The 18124-nt window shown below is 36.5% G+C and overlaps 1 protein-coding gene across 12 annotated transcripts in view; it reads right to left on the bottom strand.

The window, feature by feature from the left end:
• UNC13C (unc-13 homolog C) overlaps positions 1 to 18124 on the bottom strand; it is a 650938-nt gene that overhangs the window by 390198 nt on the left and 242616 nt on the right. For 10 of the 12 annotated variants that reach the window (XM_027572007.2, XM_027572013.2, XM_027572008.2 and 7 more), the window contains 3 exons: positions 11483 to 11561; positions 10131 to 10136; positions 8913 to 8984 (listed from right to left, as the gene is read on the bottom strand). In XM_027572007.2, coding sequence (XP_027427808.1) covers positions 8913 to 8984; positions 10131 to 10136; positions 11483 to 11561 — 157 coding nt within the window. The remainder of the gene's footprint in view (positions 1 to 8912; positions 8985 to 10130; positions 10137 to 11482; positions 11562 to 18124) is intronic. The other 2 variants (XM_027572015.2, XM_027572018.2) reach the window with 1 other exon arrangement.

Genomic DNA, 18124 nt, shown 5'->3' with positions numbered 1-18124 from the left:
GGAAACTTTTGTCATTTTAATGTGAAAGGTTTGTTTGTTTATTTTTAACACTTGGGGTCAAGTCAAGAGTTCTTACAAATCTTCTGACAGAGGCCATGAAAGATTAGAAAGAAGAGTTAATGTAAATGTAGGAGAGGGAAGGGGGTGACTATCCCTCTTAAAGGGAATCTGTTTCACTGTTCTCTTGTGTAACCAAGCAAAGCCAGGCATGGAGCCATGGAAAGTTGCAGTAAATGAAGTTAATAATAAAAAACAATAACTAATATTTACTATGTAATTATGTGTCAAAAATGGTTGACGTGCTTTCCATTTGTTATCTCACTGATGCCCCCAAGAGCATTCTAGCAGTATTAATTTATTTATTTTACACATTGAAAAACTGATCTGGCAACATGGCAGACTAAGTTGATATAGCCTACTAGAGAAGTGTTGGAAAAAATTATTTTAATATGTAAAAGAGCCCAAAAGAAACAGATTCTCCAGGTGTTTGGGGGGGAGAAAGGAATTTTCTGCCCAGTTGTGAGAGCTGATTCAATGGAAACCCAAAGGTTGTGTTTGGGATCCAGTTAAACTCCATGGGCTACAAACATGAGCTTTTCAGACCATTTTCAGACATGACATTTAGACTTGCCTTTTACCTAATGTGGGCATTGAGGGTAGTAATGAGAGGCTAAACATTTTTAGATCATGTGTTTTTTTTTTTTCAGGACAGAATTATTAACTTTAAAGTTTGAAGACAAAGATGCTACAAAAAAACATTGCAGGCCAGTAACTCCAATGAACATAGATGCAAATATCCTCAATAAAATCTTAGCAAACTGAATTCAACAATAGATTTTTTTTAAAAATCATGCCCCATGGCCAAGTGGTCAAGTGTGATTTATTGCAGGGATGCAAGGGTGGTTTAATATTCACAAATCAATCAATGTGCTACATCACATTAACAAGAGGAATAATATAATAATAATAAAATATATATAATATATATAATCATCATGTATATTTTATATATATAATTATCTCAACAGATGCAGAAAAAGCATTTGACGAAATACAAAATCCATTCATGATAAAAACTCTCAACAGAGTGGGTTTAGAGGGAACATACCTCAACATAATAAAGGCCATATATGAAAAACCCACAGTTAACATCATACTCAATGGTGGAAAACTGAAAGCTTTTCCTCTAAGATCAGGAACAAGACAAGGATTCCATTCTCGCCAATTTTATTCAACATAGTACTGGAAGTTCTAGCTGCAGCAATCAGACAAAAGAAAGAAAGAAATAAAGCATCCAGATTGGTAAGGAAGAAGTAAGACTGTCACTACTTATAGATACCATGATACTACACATAGAAAACCCTAATGTCTCCACCAAAAAACTATTAACACTGATAATTTGGTAAAAGTTACAGGAAACAAAATTAATAAACAGAAGTTTGTTGTGTTTCTATACACTAATAACAAAGTAGCAAAAAGAGAAATTAAGAAAACAACCCCATTTACAATTGCACCAAAAATAATAAAATATCTAAAAATAAATTTAACCAAGAAGGTGAAAAGCCTATACCCTGAAAACTGTAGAATGTTGTTGAAAGAAACTGAAGATGGCACAAGTGGAAATCATGCTCGTGTTAGAAGAATATTGTTAAAATGTCCACCCTACCCCAAGCATACTACAGATTCAATGTAATCTCTATCAAAATAGCAATAACATTCTTCACAGAACTAGAACAAATAATGTTAAAATTTGTATGAACTATAAAAGACCTCAAACAGCCAAAGCAATCCTGAGAAAGAAGAACAAAGTTGGAGGTATCACAATCCCAGATTTCAAGATATACTACAAAACTGTAGTAATCAAAACATATGGTACTGGCACAAAACTAGACACAGAGATCAAAGGAGTAGGGCAGAGAGCCCTAAAATAAACCCACACGCATATAGTTAATTAATCTATGACACAGAGGTAAAAATATCTGATCGGAAAAGACAGTCTCTTCAGTAAGTGATGATGGGAAAACTGGACGGCTACATGTAAAAGAATGAAACTGGACCACTTTCTTACACATACACACAAACTCAAAATGGATTAAAGACCTAAATGTTACGCTTGAAGCCATTAGCCTCTTGAAAGAAAACATAGGCATCAATTTTAACATGTTTATGGATATGACTCCAGAGACAAGGGAAAGAAAAGCAAAAATAAACCACTGGGACTACACCAAAATAAAAAACTTCTGCACAGTAAAGAAAACTTTCAACAAAACACAATACTGAAACACAACAACAACCTACTGAATGGGAGAAGATAATTGCAAATGACATATCTGATAAGGGATTAATGTCTAAAATATATAAAGAACTTATATAATTCAACACCAAAAACAATCCAATTAAAAAATGAGCCAAGGATCTAAATAGACATTTTTCCAAAGAAGACAAACAGATGGCCAACAGACACATGAAAAGATGTCCAACATCACAATCCATCAGGGAAATACTAATCTAAACCACAATGAGATATCACTTCACACCAGTCAGAATGGCTAGTATCAAAAACAAGAAATAAGAAGTGGTGAGGATATGGAGTAAGGGACTCGTCATGTACTGGTGGTAGGAAGGCAAACTGGTGTAGCCACTCTGGGAAACATTATGGAGTTTACTCAAAATATTAAAAATAGAAGTACCATACAATCCAGTAATTCCACTACTGGGTATTTACCCAAAGAAAATGAAAACACTAATTTGAAAAAGATATATTCACCCTTATATTTATTGCAGCATTATTTAAATAGTCAAGATATGAAAGCAACCCATGTGTCCATCGATAGATGAATAGACAAAGGAGTAGTATACACACACACACAATGGAAAATTACTTGTCTATAAAAAAGAATGAGATCTAGCCAATAGTGACAAAAGAATGGACTTAAATGGCATTATGCTAAGTGAAATAAGTCAAAGAAAGACAAATAGCATATGATTTCACTTATATGTGGAATTTAAGATACTAAACAAAAAGCAAAGGAACAAAAAAAGAAAGAGAGGCAAACCAAGAAACAGACTCTTAACTACAGAGAACAAACTGACAGTTACCAGAGGGGAGGGGTGCAGGAGCAAGAATGAAACAGGTGATGGGGATGAAGGAGGGCACTTGCTGTGATGAGCAGTGGGTGTTGTGAGGGTTGAATCACTATATTGTACACCTGAAACTAAAATTACACTATGTTAACTGGAATTTTCATAAAAACTTTACAAAAAGAACAACAGCAATGAAAAACAAATGAACATACAAACAAACAAGACTCTTCAACAAAGAGAATAAACTGGTGATTGCCAGAGTGGAAGTGAGTGGGGAGATGGATGAAGCAGATAAAGGGTATTAAGAAATACAAACTTCCAGTTATAAAATAAATAAATCAGAGATGAAAAATACAGCATAGGGAATATAGTCAATAATATTGTAATAACATTGCATGGAAACAGATGGTGACTACACTTACCATGGTAAGCACTGACTAATGTATAGAATTGTCAAATCAATGTTATACCCCTGAAACTAATATAACAATGTAATAAGCTAATTATACTTCAATAAAAGAGGGGCACCTGGGTGGCTCAGTCATTAAGCGGCTGCCTTCGGCTCAGGTCATGATCCCAGGGTTCTGGGATTGAGTCCTGCATCGGGCTCCCTGTGTGGCAGGAAGCCTGCTTCTCCATCTCCCACTCCCCCTGCTTGTGTTCCCTCTCTCACTGTCTCTCTCTGTCAAATAAATAAACAAAATCTTTAAAAAAAATAAATATACTTCAATAAAAGAAGTTGTAAAGTATTTTCATTAAACATTTAGGAAACTCCACCACATTAAAATAAACAGTATAGATCATTTTAATCCATTTGTTAAAGAAGAGGGAAAATAAAACTCAATCTGGACAAATGAACCTTGGAAAAGAAAGTAGAAAGGAGAGAAAAGTAGAACTAAGCTCAAATACATTATGGGAAGTATATATTGATTGAATTCACCTGTAAAGGCAACTTCTCAGCCTGAATTTAAAATTAAGCTATATGAGAGGGGCACCTGGGCGGTTCAGTCATTTAAGCCTCTGCCTTAGGCTCAGGTCATGATCCCAGGGTTCTGCTCAGCAGGGAGTCTGTTTCACGCCCACTCTCTCTCTCAAATAAATAAAATCTTAAAAAGTAAATAAAATTAAGTTATGTGAGATACATGGGGTGCCTGGGTGGCTCAGCTGGTTAAGCGGCTGACTCTTGATTTTGGCTCAGGTCATGATCTCAGGGCTGTGATATCTAGCCCCGCATTGGGCTCTGTACTGGGCATGGAGCCTGCTCGGAATGCTCTCCCCCTCTCCCTCTACCCCTCTCACCTCCTTTCCCTCTCTGGGAAGGAAAAAAAAAAAAAGCTATGTGAGATACACATAAAACACATTAAGACTTAAAGAAGGGGCTAGAGAAAGTTCTATCAAGGAAATATTGACCTTATCAATTTGGTAGAGCAGTATTAGTAGCATAAAGAAAATATTTTAAAGAAAAAGCTTTTAAGAAATTAATAAGATTATTAGCAAAGTTGAAACAATTTATTGGGAATATAAAAGTCCCAAAACTTATGTACCCAACAAAAAAAAAAGTTCATATGGTTTATCTACAAAACTGATTATGAACTAAGTCATAAAATAGTTAAATACTAATGACTGAATATACAGTCTGTGTGCTCTGAACACAATGTAGTAACAACAATAAAGTTCATATGGCTTGTCTTTGGGAGAATAAACACCCTAAACTGAGGAGTCAAAATAATCATTGCATCATTTATTAAATATTTTTCTCTTTCTAAAGCTGTTATGGATACACAGGTATATGCATTGTTTCTTATGTTGTAAATATTCTTTTCTGTATATGCAATAATAATAAAAAATCAAAATTAGTAAACTATGTATTCAACTCAGTATGTTAGAAAAGTAGTTAGCTTCAGAGTGAATACAAAGAGGGCAGAAGATGAATCTAAATAAGAAAAATAAAATAGAAAACAAACAATACAGAGTCAACAAACACCAGGGAAATCTCTTGTAGTACTCATTTAAAAAAAGAGAGAAATACAAATAAGGTGAAAACAGCACAAACTTTTATAAAGCATATAATTATATGAACAATTTGATGGAATTTGAAATTTCAGGGAAAAAAGAACAATGTTCTGGAAAAAAATAATATAAATGATCAAAACTGACTCAAGAACAAATGTTTAAAGAACATGAATGGATTATTACATTAAATTATTAAGGGCAGTCAAATAACCACCCCCCAAAAAATTACAAGAATGTTTTGGAGGCAAGTTTGCCCATCTTTCAAGGCAGAGCAACAACTTACACAAACCATTCCAGAGAAATGATAAGAAGGACAGCTTTCCACCTTACTTTACAAAGCTAGTTGATTAATGCCAAAATTGCTCACAGACACTGGAAACCATAGGCCATCAATGCAAAAATCTTATATAATTCACAAACATGTAAGAAAATCAAGGCCAAGAGTTTCAGTCACTTGCCCAAGTTCCCACAACTAGTCAATAGTGGAAATGGATCTATATTTATCTCAAGCCAAAGACTGTGCTCCTGAAGAAGGATAGAATTAGGACCAAGAAGAGTACTTGTAAACCAGAGAACAATATTTAAATGTGCAATTAGATCGGTTCCCCTATCAGCACACACTGGAACCTGACCCTCAGCTGCAAAGGTGGCAGGGAGGCACTGGATTCCACACAGATCTGGATACCTCACTGCGACTCCCTGACTACCACCTGCTCTGCCTGGCAAGACACTTTTTAATTCTCACAAACTGTGAGATAAGTATTATTACTTTCATTTTACAGATGAGATGAACAAGTCTCGGGTAGGCAGAAAGTATGGAAAAGAAATGAGTTCTCAAAGGTAATAAGAGGTAGAGCTGAAATTCAAATTCACGCCCTTATCGCTTCACCTCTCAGTTACTTGGTTTGACATAGCTCCTGTTCCTGAGGAGGAGTCCAGAGTACCTGCATATGGTGAGCCTGCAGCTTCCTGACTGAACCCCAGGCACCAGATAGGTGTTCTGACCTGCTTCCTGCTTCCAGATCACCTTTCTAGGATTATGCTAGAAATAGGGCCCAGGTCTGATCTAATGATTCCCATCCATAGTTCTCATGAGTCCCTTTCATCGGGCCCGATCTTGATCTTGTTATTGGAAAGAGGACCTCTACTCTCCTCGACAAACCAAACCTGACTGAATATTGACACTTCCTGGAAGTAAACCATTAGACCAGCCCCCTAGCCATAGTTAGAAATGAATTAACTAGATAGAATAAACGCTGCTCTAGAATCCCTTTCAGGCTTGGTGATTTGCGTTCTGCACTCTACTTGAGTTTCCCATAACCCTCATCTGACACTGTCAGTTTAAACACACCCACCTGTTAGAAGCTTTCATTATGCCCTATAACAATATGGCATGCAAAACACAGTATTTCAGCTCCCTCTCACTATGTTATAAGCCTCATGATGGCAGAGTGGTCTCATTTCCAGAATCTGACACATTGCCTGACACATAGTAGACACTCAGTTAATATCTGACTTATTGAACGGTTTTACTCGGATTGCCCCCCTTTTGGGGCTACACCTAGGAAACTACAACTCTATGACAGCAAGCACAAAGCTGGGTAGCATAGTGTCAGGCAGAATACTGTTAGATGGATACTAGATTGTTACCCCCTCTTGGGTTATTAGGCCAGACAGAAATGTTCAGAAATTATGGTCCTGAAGGGCTTTTTAGACTGAGATTTCCAATCAGCCCCAATAGCCCTGTGGGTGAGGTGGGATTGGTGATGGCTGAGGGCACCTGGCGTGCTTCACCCACTGCTCACAGAGGGTCATTGGAGGCGGTGCTGGCTAGCCCACTGTCACCTTACATCAGACTTTAGAGCCCTTCCCTGCCGTGGAAGAGCTGACTGAACTTTTTATCATACATCTCTTTAATTAAAACAGATGTGCTACCATTTGATGTTTTCCACATGGCCAAGCCATATTCCTTCATGTAAAGACACATATTTCATGCTTTCACATTGAGGGTGCCTAGGAAGACTTCCAGCTCGGAAAAGGGGAAATTATTTGCTCCAGCCTTTATGTTAGCTGCCCATGTAATAACTTAATGTGACAGCCTGTCAGGAGTGACATTTAATATGCTTGTTGTATAGAAGTCATCTTTCATTTACTTTTTGAGACATGGGCCCCAGGGAAATGGGCTTTATGAATTTTAGAGGGAGCTGATGGACTCCATTCATCCACCCGACACCCACACAGAGAAGTCTTTTACATAGGTCTTCTGAAACTAAAGAAATACAATGTATTTTTAAGTGGATGAAAAGTAGATCAATAACTAAATTAACCATAAAGTGAGGGTATGCTCCCCGTTCAGGGCCTCAGAAAATGGAGTAGTGTTCTTATTTCTATCTCTTTCCTATTAACTTTTCATAGGAATGAATATTTGTGGTTCAGACCAAATACCATATTTTTAAAATTAAAAAAAAGGAATAGTATAGGAGTTTAATGATAAAAGCCTCAACCTTGATTACTCTCTCAAAAGCAAAAGACTAGATACTTCAAGATTCAGCAAGCAATATGGTACTTTCTCATATACCATGTATATATGAAATATACATATAAATAATGGTGTTAAATGCCAAGCGTATAGAAATTTAAAATAAGTATTATTACTGGCAAATTTTTATTCTACAGGAATGACAAAGTCACTAAAATTGGGAGAGGTAGAGTATATGAGTTCTCCTAAGGGAGGACACATAAATTGTCTCTAGTAAAATGGAGTGGCTGGGCAGGAAGGAGTTACCAGGGCACAAAATCCACTGCACGTTAGAATTGCCTGATAGTTTAAAACAAAAAAACCCAAAAAACAAAAAACACCCTTATACCCAGACTACATCTGAAGCCAATTAAATCTGAATCACTGGGAGCGAGACCCAGGCATCTGCATGGTTTAGAGCTCCCACAGGTGATTCTAATGAGCCAAATTTAAGAATCCCTGACCTAGATATTTGCAGCCTACTTGAATTTTCTAATCATATTGGTTCTTTCATTCAACAAGAATTTACAAAGTATCTACCTCATGCCATACCGTGTACTAGGTAGTAGGGATCAAAGTATTTAACAAGAACAACAAACAAGATACAGTGCTACCCTTAAGAATATCAGCTTCTAAAGGAAAGGTTTATGCAAAATAATAAAATTGCTTACAAAAATAATAAAACCAGCAGCTGCATTTTTTTCTTTTACTATACTCTAAGCTATACCAAGTGTTAAACACATTTCCCCTCCCTTCATAAATTCTTATTACCTCACTATACAGATGAGAGAAATCAGACTCCGAGAAGTTAGGTAATTTACCAGGTAGAACAATGCTAGTTTAGCACTACAGATGGGACTCGCCCCGAGCAACCTTCACTCATGCCATACTATGCTATGGAGGTCATGATTAAATGCTTGATTAAGAGCCCAGAGGAGGAAACTAAAAAGTCAGTCAGAAGAGGAGGAAGATATTTGGGACAGCCTCATAAAGGAGGCAAAACTTGAACCATACAAAAACGTAGAGGGTTTTTTTTTTCAGGGGAGAATTACAGATAAAATGTGTGAGAATGGAATAGCATTTGTAAAGATTGATAGGCACATGCATATTGGATCAGCAGAGGATCATCTGTATGAGAGTGAAGCTGAGGTCCTGAGGAAATTTGTTTAGGGTCAGACTTTCCCCATGTTCCCAGTTATTTCTGGAATTTTGGAATCAACATTACGACTGAGTGGCTTGATCAGAATCACTCTCCCCTGGACTATGATCAATACATAGTAACTGACTCTGCACCTACCAGTTCCTCATTGTTTAGTGATGTCCTAATCACCATAGCCAGGGAGAGTCCAGATTTCCGGGCAGCCAGAGTCTAAAATAAACAGAATTAGAAGTTATTGGCACATGAGGTGGCTGCCATGAACATGCGGCTCAGCAGCACATGAAAATATAATAATACAGACTATCATTGTTCATGTTTTAGTCAATAGGACCTGCCATTTTCAGTAGTCAGCGAGTTCATCCAGAATGTGGAATCATGGAACATCAAAGCTGAAAAAGTCCCCTTCTATCATCGAACTCAGCCCCTACATTTTGCAGATGACAAAACTGAGGCCCAGCAAGGCAGGATGATGAGCCCTAGGTTTCCAGGCTAGCAAGAGCTTCTATAACTTTGCTTTTCCCCAAGGTGATCAGGATCACGATCACATTCCTTCATAAAACATGGCCACTGGTACAGAGCCAGATGATCTGTGTGATGGCCATGAAGCACAATTAAGGTTAGAGGATCCTTGAATTGTTCACAGTTCCCCCAGAATATTCTTTCATATCTAACCAGGATATTTTTTCTAAGTGTTCATTTTATCAACAGAAAACCATTATACCCAGATTGGTTTTCTTAATGCAATGCTGCCAACTTCAGTGATTTTAGTTAAAAGTCAAGTCCTTTTAGTTTCCCCACCGTAAAACAGAACCATTATATTGCTCCTCCTTGAAATGTGTGCAATATAGTGCACTCAGCAGTGCTGTCAAGAACTTTGGAAATCAGAAGTTTTACATGGGAATTTTCAGTATGTCATCCCATTAGGAGCCAAGGGAAGTAAGTCATAGTGGAATTCTGTACCTGGTCTTAAATCTATCTCCTTGGAGCTACAAAGCCATAAACTCAGATAAAAGTTCAGCACAATGCTGGGTGAGGAAGTCACTGTCCACCCATCTCCACTCCTACTGTATAAACCTATAGAGGGCTTACCTCCAAGGACTTACCCAAGATGATCTTCCAACTCTGACAACTATTATCCTTAAAATTATGTCTGTATTCTAGTTTAGTCTATATTGACAACCTGTCGTATATATAATTTGGTTTATCTTTCAGAATTGAACCAGAGGCTCTCTTGGAGAACCTAAATTTCTTATTCCTGTGTCTCTTTTTATTTCCCCATCTTGCCCTCTTTTATCTCAAGAATAAGTGCAGTGTACATTAAGAAGTATGGAAAATATTAAATTGAAAATCACTTACCATAGCCTGAAGATTCCAAGTGTCAGAGGAAACAAAGCGTAAATAATTATAAGAAATGTGAGCAGAGAGTATAATGATGTTAAAATAAACTTAACACTTTAAAATAATGTCCACACTATAATGGCAGAAATATGAGCTGTACACACGTCATGCTTTTCAGTGTAAGATCTTTCCAATCAAGGTTTTATCTTTCCTAATTTAAAGCCAAAGTGATGGTTTTCAGATGATGGTTTTCATAGTAAAATTAAAAATTGCTGATTATGAGAAATTGTGTACATTGTTGCAAAAAGGGAAATTTCTATTTCCCTTGGATAAAACATATTTTTAGGTCATAAACTAAGACTATGCTTCCATAAAAAAAATGTGAAGACAATTGAGATAATAGAAAACATGCTGGTAGGCTACTTGTTTTTAGAATCTAATGCATGCCATTATCAACTCTTTGCATCTTCAGGTGGTCTCCAGCATATTTTGTTATAAGAGAGTTTGAGTTATTGAAAGTTATGTTCAGGCTTCATAAAGGTTTTAATAACTTGGGAGCCATAGATTTCCTTAGATAGTGGAATCACTTATTAATGTGACTAGATCTTAATAAAGAATTGATTAATATTATCTGCTGCTTTTTTTTTTAAGATTTTATTTATTTATTTGAGAGACAGTGAGAGAGAGAGAGCGAGCACATGAGAGGGGGGAGGGTCAGAGGGAGAAGCAGACTCCCTGCTGAGCAGGGAGCCTGATGCGGGACTCGATCCTAGGACTCCAGGATCATGACCTGAGCCGAAGGCAGTCGATTAACCAACTGAGCCACCCAGGCGCCCCCTGCTGCTTTTTAAAGTAGAAAAATTCACTGGGTTAAGGGGAGGAAGTTCAAATCAAGACTCAAAGTGTGCTTTAAACTTGTGGTCATTTGAGACGTTGTACATATCAAAGTCCAGTTGCAGCAGCTCACTTGGCATGCTGTGTGACTTTTGCTCAATTATAGTGCCATTTTAACTCAGTTTGTAATTTCAACCAATATAAAAATCTGTCAAGTGGTGTCTGTCTGGCTCCGTAGGTACAGCATGCAACTCTTGATCTTGGGGTCATAAGTTCAAGCCCCACACTGGGGGGGGGGGGGGGGGGCGGAGAGAAGCAAAGCTTAAAAAAAAAAAAGCTGTCAAAAGGTTAGAGTTATTTCATTCACCTAAAAGATTTTAAAGAAATGATAAATGCAATACTTGGTAGAATCCAGCACCTTATATATTTTATTCCATGAAATACAGGCAAGGCACTTAATGAGAAGGCCAAAACGACAGCTAATGAAGAAAACAGGGACACATGCAGTCAAAGAGAATGCAACAGGAGTGGCTTACCACATCTCGTACAATAGGCAAAGTTTTTTTCCTGCGCAGATCTGGCATACTGTCAATGCCATAAAGTCCTCGCCCAGCCCTGAAAGGAAAAACAGGAATGATTTCAATGGGAACCGGACTTCCTTTAAGAAAAAAAATCCCCATTCATGGTAAAAAGGCTGTGAAAAAAGATGAAATGTATACCATGCTTTTCAACTGGTTCACAAAATAAGAACAATCCAAGCCTCTAAGACTTCACCCAGGGAGAGGGAGAAAGACTCTAGCTACCAAAGTGATCACTTGTATTTTTGGATAGTTCTATATACATTGAAACTTTAAAAAATGCCTGGCTTGATTTGACACACAGTTTTTCTGTCAATATCACAGAGAAGATTAAAAAAAATTGTTAGTTATATGATACTTTGTATCTCCAGGAAGAAATAGAATCAAACCATGGTTAGTATAAGGTGTAAGTTTGGTCCTCAATGGTAAAATAATTACCTGTGTTTGTAAACCTATCATTCTTTTTTAATGTGTTACATCTTTACAGATTACACCCCAAAGTGGTATCTCAAAGAGCCATAGCTGCATGTAAAATATTTGTGATAACCCTTATACCAGAATTTTCACTTACCTGAATTTATCCCATGGAAAAATGCCAACAAGAGATTAAATTAATTTGTTGTACAAGAATATTTACTGTGACATTTCTTTTTGTAATAGCAATAAAAGTTGGGTAACCTAAATATTTATTGAAAGAATTATATTATTGAATGGGAAGAACATAATAAAGTGAATGAGTTAAATATATATGGGTATAAATGAAAAATATTCACAGTATGTTAAGTGAAAAAAGCAAGTCTGCATACTAGTAAGTTTAATATTATACCATGTTTTGTGTTTATACATGTACAGAAAATATCTAGAAAAATATTCATTAAATTGATAACCAGAGATACCTTTGCCGAGTGATACTGTGTGGAAGAAAAAGGGAAGATTCTCATTATGTTATAAATTTGGTAATAGTCAATGTTTTTCTACTAAGCATTGCCATTTTTGCAATTTAAAATAATCTTAAAACATAGTCATTTTTGTTTATTAAAATGAGTTTAATACATTGAATTTGATTTTTGTTGCATCTAAGCTAGTAATTTCATACAACCAAAAATGTGCTCGAGTCCCTGATGACAGCTTTGCCTATGCTCACTTGACCTACAGAACTCCTGCTTAACTCTAGCTTAAAGTCAACTTTTTTCACCAGGAACACACAATTGAAAGGTCGGGGTATTAGGTAGGCACCTCTGCTACTGAAACAGGCCACAACGGCCGAGAATATGTTATCAGCATCTCACAGTCCAGTTTTTCTCTGACACAGACATGGCCCCTTTGCTCCTGCTGCTTAGCTTAAAATAAAGGGAAAGTTCTGCCTTATTGAATTTTTCTTGGTAGCCATGGTCTTAACTCTAATACTTCTAGTTGCATTAATCACTAGCTTGATGATTTTGAATTCACTAAATTATCATACAACTCATGTGAAATAAGAGAAGTAAAATATTAATAAGGATAGAATGATAACAAATAGTAACATTATAACTTGTTTGTTTGAAAGTAAAGATCAAATCCAGTAATAAATGTGAAATATTAAAACCACGGCACATGAGTAAGAAGGATGTCAATGTTGAACGAATTATACTTAAGTTCATGAATTTCAACAAAAAGTTATCTTTAGGTTAGATCATAGAACACAGGAAAAGAGTAACAGTGGGGCAGGAATCAAGACAGATGAGAGAAAGAAGAGCAAAAGGAGAAACAACAGGAGGGAAGATAGTATGGGTGGCAACATGTGTGGGCGGATGACACTTGAGATCCTGTCCACCACTGACTCTACAAGAGTTCATACAGTTTCCATCATTGCCCAGAATAATGCCAACTGACATTCTCTAGACCAATGACTGTGGTAGTCACAATGACAGTCAAATATCAAGACTGAGAACACAAAAAACAATCATTAGCAGTACTCTCTTATGAACTGCAAGAAATGGCAACATCAAGTAGGGGAAAGGGGCAAAGAACTCTTCTTTTCAACACCCATCTTCAGAAAGTGAACCAACTACTCCAACAGTGTAACTTCTTGCTTCCCTCCTATTCTCTTTCCATATTCTTCCGTTCTCCCTACCAGTTCATGCTTGCCTCTGCCAAATCCCAAACATCACATTCATGGGAAAAGGGTTATGGAAGTGGGTTTCTAGAAGGATCTTTTGAGTTACATTTGTTTCAATATAAGGCTCTGGTTCCAAGTGGTTTTTATTTTCTACCCCTTGTGAAGACACTTAATGACATAAAGTATAATTAATAAATGTCTTTCTACCACATTACATGGCAATCATACTAACTAGCTGCCTTCAAGTGTTTTGAAATGTTCTGATTATTAAATAATGACTTTAATAACTAGGTAAAGAAACACATCCAATTGTTATAATGGTTGATAAAGTGATTTATAAACTACAAAATGTAACATATAGATGGGTGGTGTGTTTTCTTTCTCTCACTAATGACTTCTTTGTTTTCCTTCTGACAGAACTTAATTCAAATTCTTTTTTTTTTAAAGATTTTATTTATTTATTTGACATAGAGAGACACAGCGAGAGCAGGAACACAAGCAGGGGGAGTGGGAGAGGGAGAAGCAGGTCTCCTGCTGAGCAGGGAACCTGATGTGGGACTCGATCCCAGGACCCTGGGATCATGACTTAAGCCGAAGGCAGACGCTTAACGACTGAGCCACCCAGGCGCCCCTTAATTCAAATTCTTAAGAACACCTAAAGTTTTGAGCATATACACACAAATTCAGGAATCAGTTACACACACATATTTTCTTAGGTCTTACACTTTACTCCTTTGCTTGTCTCATCAGAACAGAGAAGGCCAAGGACCCAGGCCAAACCTGAGTATTATAGAATAATGAGCCCAAGTTAGAAGACATGGATCCAAAATTTATCTGTCCCGAGTTTGTCATTAATTTCATCAAATCCATGTTTTGTCATTTGTAAAACTTTTATTGCAAATCTGAGTCTTAAAAAAGAAAAGAAAGGTTTCCCTAATGGCCTCACCTCAAGAGTAGAGAAGCACTTGGTAAATACTATAAAGCTCTCTAACAAATGAAAAAAATTTTGTAATATTTATTGAAAGTGTTCCTAACCAAGAGACATCTGGGAGAGATTAAATTAAAAATGGTGAAGGGGCGCCTGGGTGGCTCAGCTGGTTAAGCCACTGCCTTCGGCTCAGGTCATGGTCCCCGGGTCCTGGGATCGAGTCCCACATCAGGCTCCCTGCTCGGCAGGAAGTATGCTTCTCCCTCTGACCCTCCCCATTCTCATGCTCTCTCTTCTCACTTTCTCTCTCTCAAATAATAAAATCTTTAAAAAAAATAAATAAATAAAAAATGGTGAAGACCAGAAGTATCAATATATAAATAAATCATTGACTTTCTAGGCAAGAGCAAATTCAGGGAGATCAGTTAAAATCTAGAAAAAACTAGCTAGGCTCATTGATGAAGAGCTCAGGACGAGTCATCAAGACAGGCAATAGCAGACAAGAAACTCCGAAACCCCATGTTCCTTATACATATATATACACACACACACATACATACATACATTTTTCCTTTTTTAGGAAGATATAAAATATCTATCCCAGTTGGTCTAGAGTTGTTACCATTATTTGGAACTGCTTTCACTGTATTCCAAGACAGTATTATCTTCATGTCAGAAATGCTGTATCACTGGATAAAATAGTCCCAATCCTCCCCAAACAGCCCCTCTTCAACTATTCAAGAGTTCTCCCTAGGAAAAGGGAATCTTTTATACTGCAGGCATTACAAATGGGATGAAAATATCAGATCTATGGAAATATCTGGGAAGTCAATCATCACATAAAATTGACAAAATGGGGGCGCCTCAGCGGCTCAGTCAGTTAAGCATCTGACTCTTGATCTCAGCTCAGGTCTTGATCTCAGGGCTGTGAGTTCAAGTCCCATGTTTGGCTCCATGCTGGGCATGGAACCTATTTAAAATAAATAAATAAATGATAAAATTTTAAAAATGACAAAATGGATAAAATTTCATAAACTGTGATGTCTTCTAATTCATTATTTGTTTTATATTACACAGTTCATATTTTTCAGTTTTATTTCTTAGTTCTTTGCATAATTAAAAGGAGTTTACTGAGTTTAGTAAAATTGGAGATATGAGAGTATATTGCGGTATACTTTGACTCAGATTCAGTTAACCATCTTGTTACAGAACACAATACACATTATCTAAAAGATATATATTCTGTAATTGTTAAAGAATCTGATGTCTAAGGTAGAAGGGGTAAGAGCTGATTTTAATATATATTAGTAATTATCTGATAATATACTGAATATATATTGATTGGAAAAGAACTCTGAGAAGGCACCAAGAGTATCATGTAGAAACTATCAAACAGATTTTCCAAAGGTAGTACTTTCCGATTATGGGATAAAGGTATGCTGTTTCCATACGTGGACGGTTGATGGTTAATTGGCAATATTCACAGACTACCTAATATCCATTAGAAATCAGAAAATTAGTAGACTCTGTTTATAGGCAAAAGAGTTATTAAATCCATTGAAGACTATAAGCCTAAAAAAAAAAACAGATCACAGTGCTTCTGTTTATTTCTGTGTTTCCAAGACAATTATTGAGCAGGGCTATGTAATTAATCTTTTTTAGCATTATGGAACACTAAGGCAATGTAAAAGATTAATAATGAATCATTCTAAGTCCCTCTCCTGTAATACAGCTGTCTTCTTTCAGACTTTTAAAAAACAATTCTTTGTACTTAGTTACTTAATGGTAAACATACAGTAATTTATTTTGTTTTTGCTTAATGTCATATATTTTACATACATTTTAACAATTTTCCTGATGATCATTATAAACTTTAATTATTCACCTGCACCTTATTAGGATATGTTATTCAGAATATTCTCTTTATTCACCTTTTTATTTTTATTATTGTCAACACTGAATGAGCTATTTGTGTCTGTGTAATTGGATAATTCACTCCCCACATCCAATTAATCACCAATTCCTAAAGATTTTTTGAGTCCATATTCCATCACAATTAACACACCAACTGTCATAAGATATAGCATTATGTATTTATATGTTAGGGGGAAAATCAAATTAATCTCTGACACTGTGCTTTCTTAGCAAGTAGAATTTAAATTGTGTATTTATTCAAAGGCCCCCTCTTAAAATGACTTCATCTACAGCATAGATGTGTCATATTTTCAATCGTTTTTCTATACATAAAAATAAAAATATCAACAAAATAAATTGTTATTCCTTAAGTTTCTCATTCAGAGTCCAGCTTTTTAGAATTACTCTTCAACAAAGAATTGTCAGTGTCTCGGTCTTTGTCCAAATTATGGTCTTTTAAGCCATCAAGAGCAATGGTAATTAGCATTTTATAAAATAGCACTTCGTTATCGTTCCTTTTACTCCAAGAAGTGGGCAGCTCTGCTGCAGATACTGATGTTGGTAGGCTCTCAATCTCACCGAAAGCTTCAAAGGAGATAAACAGGTCTCTTATTCTTCCTCAAATCATCCTAATTTTTCTCTGGACTAAAACATTAAGAAAATGCAATTATCCAGCCCATACCATCAGCAATAACAACAAAATTACAACACTTTCCCAGGACAATTTTAGCTAAGTTTATAAATATACAGACAATGGAACTCTTGTAATTGCTGCTTGGTTACCAATGTTTTTAAGACACCATCGATTGGATGCATCTTGATATTTTATAATGCATAAAAATGGATGTTGTAGAATTGATAAAATATAGTACTTTTGTCATCTCCCTCCTGAACCCCCACACAAACAGTGCTCTATTCCAGGCCTTACTATTTTTAGCTCATCTCTTAGATTTTTTTTTTTTGCCAGCTCATTTTTTTTAATTGCCAACAGTTCTCTTCCAGAGTACAAATCTAAACATATTTTTTTTCATATTCAACATCCCTTATTGCTTCCAAGATAGAGAACAAATCCCTTTCCATCCCAGCAAGATACGACTGCCCCTCCCATCTCCTCTCCTCTGAGTTCTCCCTCTACTTTTTTGTTCCAGCTGTCCGGAATGCCTTTGTAGATCCCCAGAGACCTCAGACTATTCCCTCCCTTGTCTGTTTTCACTCCACTATTTCCTCTACTGGTACTGGCCTCCTTGGTGGCACAGGCTCACACTTACCTCTCTTAAATAAAATTTGAATGTAACTTTTAAGGTACCTCCTCCCCATCTCAATTAACTGCACCTCTCTATGAGCTCACCCTCAGGGATTCACAGTGGGAGGGGCTGGGTAATGAGCAGAGGAGGGGAGGGGAAATCATAACTCCTGGCCTCTTAGATGGGCTTAGCAGCAGCTGTGTGAAATCAAAGCAAATATTTGTTACTAACAGAGGATAGCACACTTTTTAGTTGAACTGGAGCAGAAATGCTTTTATTTACAATTTTAATTCCAGCGTAGTTAATGTACAGTGTTATAGTAGTTTCAGGTGTACAATACAGTAATTCGAGTTCCATACATTATTCAGTGCTTATTATGATAAATGCACTCTTAATTACCTTCACCTATTTCACCC

Source organism: Zalophus californianus, chromosome 6 (genome assembly GCF_009762305.2).
Source record: "Zalophus californianus isolate mZalCal1 chromosome 6, mZalCal1.pri.v2, whole genome shotgun sequence".
Classification (NCBI taxonomy): Eukaryota; Metazoa; Chordata; class Mammalia; order Carnivora; family Otariidae; genus Zalophus; species Zalophus californianus.
Note: the sequence above shows the minus strand (reverse complement) of the source record. Positions and strands in the feature narration are given on the sequence as shown.